This window comes from Felis catus, chromosome B4, assembly GCF_018350175.1.
Source record: "Felis catus isolate Fca126 chromosome B4, F.catus_Fca126_mat1.0, whole genome shotgun sequence".
Lineage (NCBI taxonomy): Eukaryota > Metazoa > Chordata > Mammalia > Carnivora > Felidae > Felis > Felis catus.
This window is the reverse complement of record NC_058374.1, coordinates 116,379,559-116,393,457: the sequence shown is the minus strand read 5'-3', so window position 1 is coordinate 116,393,457 and position 13,899 is coordinate 116,379,559. Positions and strand designations below refer to the sequence as shown.

The 13,899-nt window shown below is 41.6% G+C and overlaps 2 protein-coding genes across 13 annotated transcripts in view; both read left to right on the top strand.

The window, feature by feature from the left end:
* The window catches only part of FGD6 (FYVE, RhoGEF and PH domain containing 6), a 117,546-nt gene extending 111,815 nt beyond the window's left edge, over positions 1–5,731 (top strand). For all 4 annotated transcript variants that reach the window (XM_019835364.3, XM_003989119.6, XM_019835363.3 and 1 more), the window contains one exon: positions 832–5,731. In XM_019835364.3, the coding sequence (XP_019690923.2) occupies positions 832–868 (37 nt within the window). In that variant the 3' untranslated portion in view covers positions 869–5,731. The remainder of the gene's footprint in view (positions 1–831) is intronic.
* A 2,019-nt stretch (positions 5,732–7,750) lies between these two features.
* NR2C1 (nuclear receptor subfamily 2 group C member 1) overlaps positions 7,751–13,899 on the top strand; it is a 47,117-nt gene continuing 40,968 nt past the window's right edge. For 5 of the 9 annotated variants that reach the window (XM_006933931.5, XM_006933930.5, XM_006933928.5 and 2 more), the window contains exon 1: positions 7,751–7,889. The gene's annotated coding sequence lies outside the window, so the exon portion shown is untranslated. Of the gene's footprint in view, positions 7,890–8,055; positions 8,187–8,353; positions 8,603–13,899 lie in introns of those variants that run through there. The other 4 variants (XM_019835360.3, XM_019835356.3, XM_019835358.3 and 1 more) reach the window with 2 other exon arrangements.

Sequence of the window (13,899 nt, the reverse complement as noted above, 5' to 3'; positions counted from 1 at the left end):
CAGTTTGTTCTTCATATTTATGAGTCTCTTATGTTTTGTCCCCCTCCCTGTTTTTATATTATTTTTGTTTCCCCTCCCTTATGTTCATCTGTTTTGTCTCTTAAAGTCCTCATATGAGTGAAGTCATATCCATTGTATGTATGTATGTGTGTATGTGTGTGTATATACGTATATATACATATATGTATGTATATATACGTATATACACATATATATGTATATATATATATGTGTGTGTGTGTGTGTGTGTATATATACATACACACACACACACACACCACATTTTCTTTATCCATTCATCCATCGATGGACATATTTGGGCTCTTTCCATACTTTGGCTATTGTTGATAGTGCTGCTATAAACATGGGGATGCATGTCTCCCTTCAAAACAGCACCCCTGTAATCCCGTGGATAAATGCCTAGTAGTGCAATTGCTGGGTCATAGGGTAGTTCTATTGTTAGTTTTTTGAGGAAACTCTGTACTGTTTTCCAGAGGGGCTGCACCAGCTTGCATTCCCAATTGTTTACTTATTCTTGAGAGAGACAGAGTGTGAGCAGGAGAAGGGCAGAGAGAGAGGGAGACACAAAATCCAAAGCAGGCTCCAGGCTCTGAGCTGTGAGCACAGAGCCTGACGAAATGCGAGATCATGACCCAAGCCGAAGTTGGTTGCTCACCTGACTGAGCCACCCAGGCACCCCAATAGTATAGGAAAGATCTTAAATATACAGGCAGGGTAATTGGATCCACAGGTACAGCTATTGTGTATATTGTCTTAACGTGTACCAGATGATTGTATTTTGTAATTCTAACAAATTTCTCTTACCAATAGGTGGATAGAAGCATTTCAGGAAGGCACAATATTGTAGTGATACTGGTTTCATCTCTTCTGTGATTTCACGTGGTGGAATTTCATCAGAATGGAGTAAATGCAGTACAAAGATTGTATATAAATGAACACTGCCAAGAAAATCCAGCCAAAATCTTCATCAAATATTAGAAATTATTTTGTTGGGTATAAGGGGTTTTTTTTGAATGTTTGGTTTTTCATGTATGTTATTTATTAAATTTTGATGTTTACTTGTCAGAATTATTTCTGAGACTCACACTGAATTCTAAAGTACCTTTTCTTTAGAAACCAGAAAACTTATCTTAATACTGTATACTGTATTAACCATTTGTGACACAGATTTCTCCATGTGTTTATAGTGTTTCATTGTAACATTCTCACCTGAGGTAATAAGTCTTTGTAAATACAAAAATACACATCAAGGAGAAAATTTCCATGCAGTGTTTGGTTTAGAAATTATTATAAAACTGCTGATAGAAAAAAAATGTTATGTTTTTGAATCAATAAACTTAGATGAATTTTTGTATCTTTTAATGGAAAAACACGTGGCCAACTTCTACCTCAGCAACTGTGAAATGAAACTCCAGTAAATTATCTAGAGTATTTCTGTTATACCTCTTTTGGCATGAGATAATGTTACATCATCAAGGAATTATAGCAAAGGGATAGATTCTGAAAGTTTTCGTTGAACTGAGCTATGAGTAGTAGGAAAGAGGATGTTTTCATTTGCAGAGGAATACAAATAATTAACTCTGTGGTCTTTCTGTTAAGTCTAATCCTTTTTTTAAAGCTAGAAACATAACTGTATTATTTTTTAAAAGCAAAATATGGTAAGCATCATATTCCACAATATCCTTTGCTATTATAAGTGTTCTGAGCCCAAGTCAGTGGTGGTGGTTGCATCTAAATGTTCCATTTCCTATAATATTGTGCTTTAAAAAATGAACTGGAATTACCATATCAAAAAAAAAAAAAGCACATATTCTAAGCCAGTGTTTACTGAAATTGTATTCATTTTTTAAAGGTTATTTAATACTACTTTGTGTTATGTCCTCCCTGGTAATTAAAACAAATCCTTTATTTCTGTAACCAGTTGCCAATGCGCACCTCATTAGGAAAGAATTATATTCATAATTCTGGTTTCACTTACTACTAACGTGAACTGCTTTGTACATAAAATTGTTGATGAATAGAGTTTGAAAAATGAAATTCACACAGTGATTAAAGTCATGCTTGATGTTCATAATTTACACTTGTTGACTGAACTTTAAATACAAATTATCTTAAAGGGCACAGGAATTTTCCTTACTGCTTTTATATAAAGGCTTTCCTAATTCGGTGTGATATTTACATTCGTCAAGAGAATTACTGAGTGCCTTTCTGAAGCCTTTTGAATGTTGTTTGTTCCAGCACCAGAGTCTCTACTAAATCTAGATTTGGCTGCTGTAGTTTTTTCTGGCCGTTTCATGCTGTGGAATCGTTTTAAACCCTCTTGCACCCTCACACACAATCCTCACTGTCTCCCCAGCCTTTCTGTCACAGTAAGTAAACTAATACTTCTTTGCAGCTCACTAATTTTAACCAAGACCGCATAAATAAGGCTTCCATGTTAAAATCCTTGCAGTTTTTAGTGTATCCTTTTTGGAGACCAAGGTTATACCTTATAAAGTGTTTCCTGCTGCTTCTTTGGGTCTAGGACTTTGCACATGACAAATTATTTGGAGTTCTTCCCCCGTCCTCTTGAGCTCTCAAACTTCTGACTGCAAGGTTTGACTTAAACCTCAGAATCTAAAAAATACCAGCTAGGCTATTTTGTCTTCCAACAGCTGGCTCATTCAAGAACCAGTTATAAATCTAAATACAAAAAAAAACTGCACAAACTTCTAGTAATTCTGATTGTATGTGAAACTCCTGTATGATTGTACTCCCTATTGGCTTAGCCCCATGGAGGGTTTTGAAAAATATAAAATACATACAGCTTTTTGAGGAAGCTATCAGATTACCACCCCCCCAAAAGGTATTTTAAATGTGGAATAGTATTACATTCCCTTATCCCTTCATCAATCCTTCATAACATACTAAAGCTGCTCAATTATTTATTTAATCTGGCTCATTCAATATCAACTGAGAAACCTAATTATATACATTTTGTTGTCAGGCTACTTTAAAAAAATATCTCTTGATAGCTAACATTTTAGAGGAAAAAATGGTATTATTTGGTGCATTCTGTGAGAAAATATACACAGTACCCAAATCCCAACATGTATTTATTATACATGTGTTTCCATCACACTCTGTTCAAGTTTCTCCTTTTATTCATAAGGAGGAGAAAGAAGAGCACTTGTAAAGCTAAGCAAAAAGGCACTAAAAGTAACCTAGGCAAGAAATGCCAGGTTAAACTGGGGGAAGGCTGGTGTTCTTAGTGTGTCCCCTCAAGCTTCCTCTTTAGCTGTGAAGCTGTAAATGTAGAGGATCCACCAGAGTCCTAGAAAAATGAGACAGGTTATCTTGGGCATCATCCCACATTTCTGAACCTCTCTCCCACCTCTTTTCCCCTGTTCCCTAATGTACCCCGTATCCTCCTATTTACCCTCTGCCCAAGATACTTAATTCTCTCTTCAACCAAAAGCTTGATTCTTTGAGTATGTAGTAGCATTCCTAAAAATGAGATCATCAGAGCAACTCTGTTTAATATAAAACAGTAATGAAACAACTAAATGAAGAAGATAACATAATTTTTTTAAATTTAAATTTTAGGTAATATATAGTGCAATATTGGTGTTAGGAACAGAAATCAGTGATTCGCCACTTACAAACAACACCCAGTGTTCATCACAGCAACTGTCCCCCTTAATACCAATCACCCATCTAGCCTATCCCCCACCCGCCTCCCCTGTTTGTTCTCTGTTAAGAGTCTTGTGGTTTGTTTCCCTCTCTTCTCTTCCCTGCACCATCCCCCTGCCCACTTCCCATATGTTCATCTGTTTTGTTTCTTAAATTCCACATATGAATGAAATCATGTTATTTATCTTTCTTTGATTGACTTATTTCATTTAGCATAATACATTCTAGCTCCATCCAAGGAAGATAACTTTAAAGTGTAGTTTTGGCGCACCTGGGTGGCTCAGTTGGTTAAGCAACCAACTTCAGCCCAGGTCATGATCTCGCAGTCCGTGAGTTCGAGCCCCGTGTCGGGCTCTGGGCTGATGGCTCAGAGCCTGGAGCCTGCTTCCGATTCTTTGTCTCCCTCTCTCTCTGCCCCTCCCCTGCTCACACTCTGTGTCTCTCTCTCAAAAATAAATAAACATTAGAAAAATACACACAGTATAGTTTTGTTAGCCAGGTGTTGGCAGGAAATAGGGAAAGCCTGCTATTTAGAAATTTAGTTAAAATGTAAATGTCACTACAACATATGTTGATATGTCTTGGGAATATGCATCCATTTGCACTCCCATTTTTGAAGTCTGAGATCTACCATAGTCAAATGTAGTCATTGAGATTTTCAGAGAGATAAATCCTATTTCTCCTGTTAGGCCTCACAAAATACCTATCCTGTGTCTTTTAAGACAAAATATTTGTTGAAATACACAGAATGTGAGGACTGGATTCTTGTCATCTACAACTCAAACACAGCCCTCCCAATGACCTCATTATAACTCAGATCTTAGACCTACTTTTTCCCCTCCCCCATCCTGCAAGGCCATATTTGCGACTACCTGCTGGACATCTACACATGAGTCCTTTTTAGGCATTTTAAACTTTACAAGACTTCATTTTCTTTTCATTCAGATCTGTTTATCTTCTTCTGTAATGGAAAAACACCATTCTAGGCTCTAGAATCTGCTTCTAAGTCTCAACAAGACCCTCTGCTATTGCTCTTGGGTCCTTTCCATCTTCATCACTTTTATTGCACAGACCCTGGCTCAAGTCCTTGTTACCTCTTCCCAATGATTAGAGTAACTCTTCCTCTAATTCCAGTGCCATCTTTTCATGGTCCCATTTTCAACTCTGCCAGAGCCATCTTCTAAGCGGAGCTCTGACCTAGTTTCATCCATGCTCTTTGCAACTTCCAATGGCTTTCCAGTGGCTTGGCATAGAATATTTTTCCTCAGGTATCACACACTCCAGCTAAACCCACCCCAACCCTTCTCTGTTTATAAGGTTTACTTCTCATTCTCTTCCCAACCCACTTCTGCCTATTTATCCAAGACTTTTCTTTTTGCAACAGTTGGTTCTAGTCCTTCTCTCTCATTCCCCCCCCCCCCCCACTATTCCTCCAGACCACATCTAGTCTCTCCTTTTCCTATGCCTCTATAGCTTTTTAACTAGGAAACACACTTTTTTATGGTGCCTATCACATTCTATTCTTGAGATTTTGAGACTCCTCAGCATCTGGCAGAGTACCTTGCGTGCTCTGGACACTCAGCATTTGTTTGGTGAATTAAATTACTCCAAGTGGATCCCTTCTGGTTTTTATTTTTTTAAGTGCTTTCAAAATACAAATGTTCTGGGGCCTATGCCACATTTAATATTCTGTAAAGGAAAATCATCTATGACTTTCCCTTTTATAAGAAAGATAATTTCTAGTAGGATTTAATTTTTTTAAGATATATAATAGAAAATCTTCAAGAAGTCTATATCAAATTCCCTTGGTGAGGGGAGAGAAAGAGGGACAACTTTCTCTTTTGTATGAGTCAGTCGTAGCATGTTAAGAACCAATCTTGAAATACTATATTGTTTTTTTAAAATAACATGAGTTTCTAGAAACATGTTTTAAAGTGGTAATAGTTTGATCTTATCGTACACATATAGATCCCTTATAAATATTAGTATTGTAAATAATGTCAATATGTATTTATACAAAATAAATTTACTGTATCTACTTTTGGTGTGATGATGTCTTTTAAGCCATATGTATTTTTTTTTAATCCTTTTTTTTTTTTTATGTTTTTTTGTTTTTTGTTTTTTTTGAGACAGAGAGAGAGCATGAGCAGGGGAGGAGCAGAGAGAGAGGGAGACACAGAATCCGAAGCAGGCTCCCGGCTCTGAGCTGTCAGCACAGAGCCCGACACGGGGCTCGAACCCACGGACCGTGAGATAATGACCTGAGCCGAAGTCGGACGCCCAACTGACTGAGCCACCCAGGCGCCCCTAAGCCATATGTATTTTTAGAGTCACATATTTAAAGATGAACCACACAGACCTGTTTCCAGAGACTGAGACATGAAGCATATTCCTCTTCTTGGGGAATTTTTCTGTGTCCAGCCGCCTAGTTCCAGAGGGAAATGATAGAGGAAATGTTCTTCCCAGCGCACTTTTGTTTTTCCTGACTTGGGTTTCTGGCCTGAATCCATGACTGCTTTTCTTTTCTTTTTTTAATTTTTTAATGTTTTTATTTATTTTTGAGACAGAGACAGAGTATGCGCAGGAGAGGGGCAGAGAGAGAGGGAGACACAGAATCCAAAGCAGGCTCCAGGCTCTGAGCTGTCAGCACAGAGCCCCACGCGGGACTCGAACCCACAGACCGTGAGATCATGACCTGAGCTGAAATCAAGAGTCGGACACTTAACCGACTGAGTCACCCAGGTGCCCCTGTTTTCTTGTTTAAAAAAAAAAAAAATTCCAGGGATGCCTGGGAGGCTCGGTTAAGCATCTGACTGCAGCTCAGGTCATGATCTCGTGGTTTGTGAGTTTGAGCCCTGTGCCAGGTTCTGTGCCGACAGCTCAGAGCCTGGAGCTGCTTCAGATTCTGTCTCCCTCTCTCTCTCTGCCCCTCCCCTGCTCACACTCTATCTCTGTCTCTCAAAAATAAATATTAAACAAAAATTGTTTAATTCCATCTGATATATTTTTATACACCTAAGAGCTTTTTCTTTCTTTTTTTTTTTAATTTTTTTAATGTTTATTTATTTTTGAGACAGAGAGAGACAGAGCATGAACGGGGGAGGGTCAGAGAGAGGGAGACACAGAATCTGAAACAGGCTCCAGGCTCGGAGCTGTCAGCACAGAGCCCCATGCGGGACTCGAACCCACGGACCGTGAGATCATGACCTGAGCCGAAGCCGGAGGCTTAACCGACTGAGCCACCCAGGCGCCCCCATGACTGCTTTTCTAATGTTGGTCGGTACTAAAGAAATTTCAAGGACCCTTTCTCTCAAGTCCAAACCATACAGTGCTTTACACACAGGACAGCTCTTCTGCCACACTTCAGTGCCACAGGTGGTCACTGTCATGATGTTCTGTCAATGCCTCTTTGTTTCATGAATCTTTATTGACCACCAGCTATTGTCCTAAATGCTTGGACATACACCACTGAACAAAAAAGCCAGCCTTCAAGAAGTTTACATTCTAAGTGATAATTCTTGCTCCATTTAGCCACTATACCTATTTACCCACAAGAGTTCATAGTAAATCTCTGCCTTACTGTGGAGAATTCTACCCTAGTTTCCTTCATTTAAGGGAATTTTAAATATTTTATTGGAACCTACCCAGACTTAACTCTTCCAATAAACTTTAGTCTAAGGTAAGAGATACCCTGAAACAGAGTCCAATTTTCCACAAGTTTCTAGCCGCCTAAAACTGATAAGGTTATCTAGTATTACTCAAATCTGAAAAGTCTCAAAACTTCCTTTAAAGACCGCCTTTGGCAAACTGGGATGCTAAGGGCACACGGTTTCGGAAGGTCCCTGATAGGGCCGCTCTGGCGGGGCAGTTTCCCTCCCAGCTGATAGAGGGCAGTGGACTTTCAGAGGCTCGGTTTTCTCATTCCTCCACCCAGGGAACGTCACGACCTCCTTACTGCTGCTCCACTAGTAATGCGCAGGCGCGGATGGGAGCACGCACCGCAGAGCCGAGGGAGGGGTCACGAACTCTGACCCCCCCAAATACACAAACCCAGAAAGCTCCCTGCCCCCACTTTTCTTTACCCCATCCCTTTCAGCCTTCTCTAACCTGTCTCTTCCCGGAACCCCAAGCAACCACCGCAACGGGACTGTCCGGTCTAAGCCCGACGCGGGACGTAGCTCGTCGGAGAAGCACCGGTAAGAAGTCCCGGGTGGGGAGCAAAGCAGCCGTGGCCGCGCCTGGGACGGGGGTGGATGGGGTGGGTGTCCCTTCTTCCCAACAGCCAACGGACGCACCCCTTGTTCCCCCGACAGCCCGCTGACTTCGGCCGGCAGGGCCGGCCCGCCCGGCAGCGCGGCGGCAGGCTGTTCGGGTTGGGCTCGGGGCGCGCAGAATGGCCGAACGTGTGGGTCCCTGCGGGAGGCTGAGGCAGTAGCCCGGGCCGGGGTGCGGCGCGGGAGCGCGGAGCCCGGAGCGGCGTCGGGGCGCGAAAGGCAAGTACGCGAGCGGCTCGGCGAGCACGGCAGCCTCTCCCGCGGCGCCTCCTGCGGCGCCTCTGACCTTTCACCTACAGGAAAAGCTTCCGTCCCGGCGTTGCCGCCGCCGCTCCCCCCCCTCCCCCCCCCCCGCTTCGGAGAGCCGCGCGGCGCGGCGGGGCCCGGGGGTCGCAGCGGGGGCTCGAGCGCCCGCAAGCCGAGGCCTCCGTTCCTTTCGGAGGACGCTTAGTAATTCTCGTGCCTACAGGGGACGAGCAACGGGTTGCTCAACTTTCACGACAAATCGGGCGACAGCAGCCGCTGTCTTTGGACTCGTATCTTTTGAGAAAAATGGAACGGTCCAGGGGCCTCAGTGCCCTGGGCAAGTCTAAACTTCTAAGTTCTTTTGTTGAGAACCCCTGCCTCCGACTCCCGCACGTACCGTTTTATGATTACAATTACAAATGTTGCCGGGTTGGTTGTCTCATAACCTTGTTGCCAAGTTGTCTCGTAACCTTCACTAAGTAGGTCGGCCTGTTTTAAAAAAATAAATGGGAAGGAAAAGCAAAAAAGACTGGAAATTAAGGCCTTTGGGGCTTTTGTTCCTCTGGATGTTGTAAATAGGCCTTTGATTTTGATCATTTTTCATCAGTGTCTGTTGCATGGTTGGTTGGTACACGATGACAGTTTTAAATTTTTGCTTGTGCCCAGTTGGTAGATCATTCCATTCTTATAAAAAAGGTGGATCGCATATAAATGTAACGAATTTCATTTTTTTTTTTTTTTGGTAGGGGTTATTTCAGTCTTCTGGAAGGGTTTTGAGGGAGACGCAAATCAAAGGCACCAGACATTCCCAAGATATGGCACCGTTGGTGTTTCTGTCACCCGACAAGTTTAATTCCTGCGAATTAACGAGTTTTAATTCCTTGGGGAATAGAAAAGACAAAAGCAGCATAAAGAATTGATGATAGAAATATCATTACCTTTTTTTTGATTCGTAGTACCCTTTGCAATCTGGAAATCTTTTATGAAAGCGCTGGAAAAATGCATCTTTACATAAATTTTGCGTATGATATCAGAAGTTAAAAAAAAGTCTGTTAGTAAATTGTAATTAAGAGCTTTAGCATTCAAAATCGATGCTGAACCCATCTCAGAGGATTGGATTTTTAAAAATTTCAACCGAGTCTGAAAGGCCAGGTGGTATTTAAGTGAGGGAAGAGGAACTTGGAATGGTGGGTATAAAGAACATCCCACTTTGACTTGAAGAGAGGCCCCTCTTGGGAGGATAGGGGCTAAAGTGGGAAGATGAGGAAGTCAGACTATAAAGGAGCCCTCTATGTCCACAGTGGCAGGCATGCTTCAGAGGTGTAATAAATATTGAAAAAATAGAAGGACCGAAACTTCATCCTTTGGCCATTAAAGAGACGTTGATGGTTCCGAAGCAGGAGAATAAGGATATTTCAGTTCTGTGAGCTTTGAGATATTTAATATTGCTGCTTGTCAGAGGTGCTGACCCACAGATAGTTTATGCCTTATTGGCACTTCAAATCTACACAAAGATGGTTCTTGCCTAATGTACACAAAGTCAGGTATATTAATTTTTTTTAAATGTTTTTATTTATTTTTGAGACAGAGGCAGAGCATGAACGGGGGAGGGTCAGAGAGAGAGGGAGGCACAGAATTGGAAGCAGGCTCCAGGCTCTGAGCTGTCAGCACAGAGCCGGACCTGGGGCTCGAACTCACGAAGTACGAGATCATGACCTGAGCTGAAGTCGGATTCTTTTTTTTTTTTTTTTAATTTTTTTTTTTCAACGTTTATTTATTTTGGGGACAGAGAGAGACAGAGCATGAACGGGGGAGGGGCAGAGAGAGAGAGAGACACAGAATCGGAAACAGGCTCCAGGCTCTGAGCCATCAGCCCAGAGCCCGACGCGGGGCTCGAACTCACGGACCGCGAGATCGTGACCTGGCTGAAGTCGGACGCTTAACCGACTGCGCCACCCAGGCACCCCAGCAACGTTTATTTATTTTTGGGACAGAGAGAGACAGAGCATGAACGGGGGAGGGTCAGAGAGAGGGAGACACAGAATCTGAAACAGGCTCCAGGCTCTGAGCTGTCAGCACAGACCCCGACCTGGGGCTCGAACTCATGGACCGCGAGATCGTGACCTGAGCCGAAGCCGGACGCTTAACCGACTGAGCCACCCAGGCGCCCCAAAGTCATATATTAAATATGTGTTCAGGAAACTCCACAGTAGCTGCAATTTTACCAGAAGGGTTAACTTGAAGGCCGTCAGGCTACTGAAGTTTTATGACCCCCTTGAAATTCAGCATACTCCTTTGTAGTGTGGGTGAATGTGAATATGTGTTTTCTGGTGAGAGAAACCTTAACTTCCAAAAATTTTCAAAGATCTACTCCACAGGAAAAAAAAATCGTTGTTTTATATCATATTTTCAAATTTCGCATCCCCCAGAAGGAAATACATTTTGCTCCATAGCTCAGCACACTCCGAGATTAAACTGAAATCAAGTCTTCCTGAGACCATTGTTACCCTCACTATATCTGATGCACTGTTTTCTATTTAACTTAAAGTCTGACCTACCAAATTAATTTCCCCATCCATAAGTGGCCCACAACACAAAGTGTGCTTTGGATGACAGCAGCCTAACATTCAGTTGATGGTAGTGGGGCTGGTGAGGAGAGAATGAACTGTTTCTGATGTAGTCAGAGAGCACACACTAAAAATTTTGAACCTGAATGGAAGAAGGATAGCACCATTCATGTTTTGCTTTCTTCTGTGGTGAAGATAAGTTGAAGTGAGATCATGGTAAATTGAAAAAAAAATCAGGGCCAAAAATGTAAGACTGTTTTGTCTTTTGTATGTTAATTAGCTCTAGAGAAGTAAAGACCGCATCCTCACGCTTCTTGCTTTGTCTCTTGGGCTGGTGAACAAACCTAACCATCAGTGCCTAACTCGGATGTCTCTTCGATAAGATTTTTCCAGAGACTCCATCTCTAGTTGCAGTGGTTCTGAGCTCCTCTTGGTCATTTATGGAGCACTTTGTTCATTCAGCTAACTTTCAGGAAATACCTATTACCTTTAAAGAAACTGTTAACCATTGGTATAGATATTTTCCCTGACACTGACGTTTTACAACCTTTTGAAGTAGATTGTATTCAATCTGTTATATTTGTGAGGACACTGAGCCTCACAGTGACTGACATTTAGTAATGCATTTAATAAATAGTAATAATGGGATTGAAGCTCTGATCTATTGATTTGCGGTCTAGGACACTATTACCTACATAAACTTCCTCCTTCTGTTTGTCTGTTTTTATCACGTCTTCCTAGTTCGCTTCATAGCATTTAGTTCATGATAATTTTTTAAAATCTGTTTTCTCACTAAAATATAAGCTCTGTGGGGCAGAGATCTTTTCAGGCTTGTTCACTGTTGAGTCCCAAAGTCTCAGAGTGCCTGGTAAATGTGTTTCAGTAAATACTTTCTGAAGTTAGATGTGAATACTGGGCACTGTTAAATACCAGAGGTTCACTGAAAAAATTAGTTCATTGAAAGCTACCATTTTTTTTTAAGTTTATTTATTTATTCTGAGAGAGAGTGGGGAGAGTCAGATAGAGAATCCCAAGGAGTCTCTGCACTGTCAACGCGGAGCCCAATGTGCGGCTCAAACTCATGAACGCTTGAGATCATGACCTGAGCCGAAATCAAGGGAAACTACGGTTCTTTTCCTTAGAAGTCTATTAGAGATGGGTCGTCTATGCAAGTAAGGACAGGGTGCTGTAGAAGGTAAATAGGCACAAGATACGATGGGCTAAAAATGAGAGAATGCTTACTTCCGATTACAACCATAGATACGCATTCAAAAAGCAGAAGAAAATAAGTGGGCTATAAATCTCACCTAAACATATGAGAATGTTTCTTTTTAGTCCTTGTGTGTTTTTGCATAGTTAAAATCAGTTGTAAATAAAATTTTGTTTCTTACATAAATCCTTAATGTTTATTTTTGATAGAGACAGAGAGAGCGGGGGAGGGGCAGAGAGAGAGGAAGACACAGAATCCAGAGCAGGTTCCAGGCTCTGAGCTGTCAGCACACAGCCCAATGTGGGGTCAAACTCACAAACCGTGAGATCATGACCTGAGCTGAAGTCGGCCACTTAAACTGACTGAGCCACCCAGGCACCACACCTCCAACTTGTTGATTCATATCACAGTTTGTGGACTCCATGCTGATAGTGCAGAGCCTGCTTGGGTTTCTCTCTCCGTCTCTTTGTGTCCCTCCCTTGCTCACTCTCGTTCTATCAAAAATAAATAAATAAACTTCAAAAAATTGTTTAAAAAAATAAGTCTGGGAATAAAATCTGGACTGGTAATCCAAAACTAATTTGATTCTTTTCATAACTCTGTCAGTAGTCTCTCATCAGAAAGATTCTGTTTATCAGTACATCAGGGTAACTGGTAACTCCTGTTATCTTTTTGTTTCATTAGTCTAACACCCTCCAGTCCTGAAGACTCACGTTTTTAATATTAAGGATTCAAAGGCTGCCCTGCCCTCACTCCTTATGCCTTTTTACCAGCTTAACACAAACAAAAAAAAATTGGGGATGTTGGGAAAAAATTCAACAAAAATGTTATGAATTCTCTAGAAACTCTGGAGATTGTTTAAAACAATATGGCCGTAGGGGCGTTTGGGTGGCTTAGTTAAGCATCCAGCTTCAGTTCAGGTCATGATCTTCACGGTTTATGGGTTTGAGCCCCACATCTGACTCTGTACTGATAGCTCAGAACCCGGAGCCTGCTTGGGATTCTGTGTCTCCCTCTCTCTTTGCCTCTCCCCCACTCATGCTCTCTCTCAAAAGTGAATAAACTTAAAAACATTTTTTTTAAGATTAAAAAAAAGAAATGGCTGTAAAACTAAATTTGTCTTTTACTGAAGAACTCACAGAGCAAGAAATTAGAAGGACTTTAATCTGGAAGTAACCAGAAGGAAAACTTTTGACAATATGTTATTTGAGTAAGCATTCTTTCTCCTTTTTGGGATTTATCCAACTGACAACAGAAAATTGGAGTCAATGCTGAATTAAATGTTTTGAGTAGTGTAGTGTTCAGTGGACTTCTGGTTGAAGAATTCTGTGTGTCTGTAGTAGAAACAAATTGAGGGGGTTGCCTGGCTCATGGTGATTTTATCAGGAGCCATGTCTATGCTAGTCTTTATTTATTTATTTTATTTATTTATTTAGTATTTATTTCTTGGGAAACGGGGACAGAGTGCAAGGAGGGAGGAGCAGAGAGAGAGGGAGACACAGAATCGGAAGCAGGCTCCAGGCTCTGAGCTGTCAGCACAGAGCCTGATGCAGGGCTTGAACCCACGAAGTACGGGATCATGACCTGGGCCGAAGTCAGACGCCTAACTGACTGGGCCACCCAGGTACCCCAACTAGTCTTCATCTTTTGATAACTAGACCTTCCCAAAGTAGAAGCTGCCAATGCTAGAATCATATTAGCCTTCCTTTCCTTCTTCCTGGCCCGCCTACAGTGATTAATTCCAGAGATAAGCATATAACCTAAGCTGGCCCAATCAGAATCTATTACCAGCATTTCAAAATTGAAATTAGAGAAGACTACTTTTACTTTCCTGGTGCTTTAGTACAAAGTAGAAAATAAGAAGCCACATAGGGAGAATAAGGACAGCAATAAGGGGAAAAAAAAAATA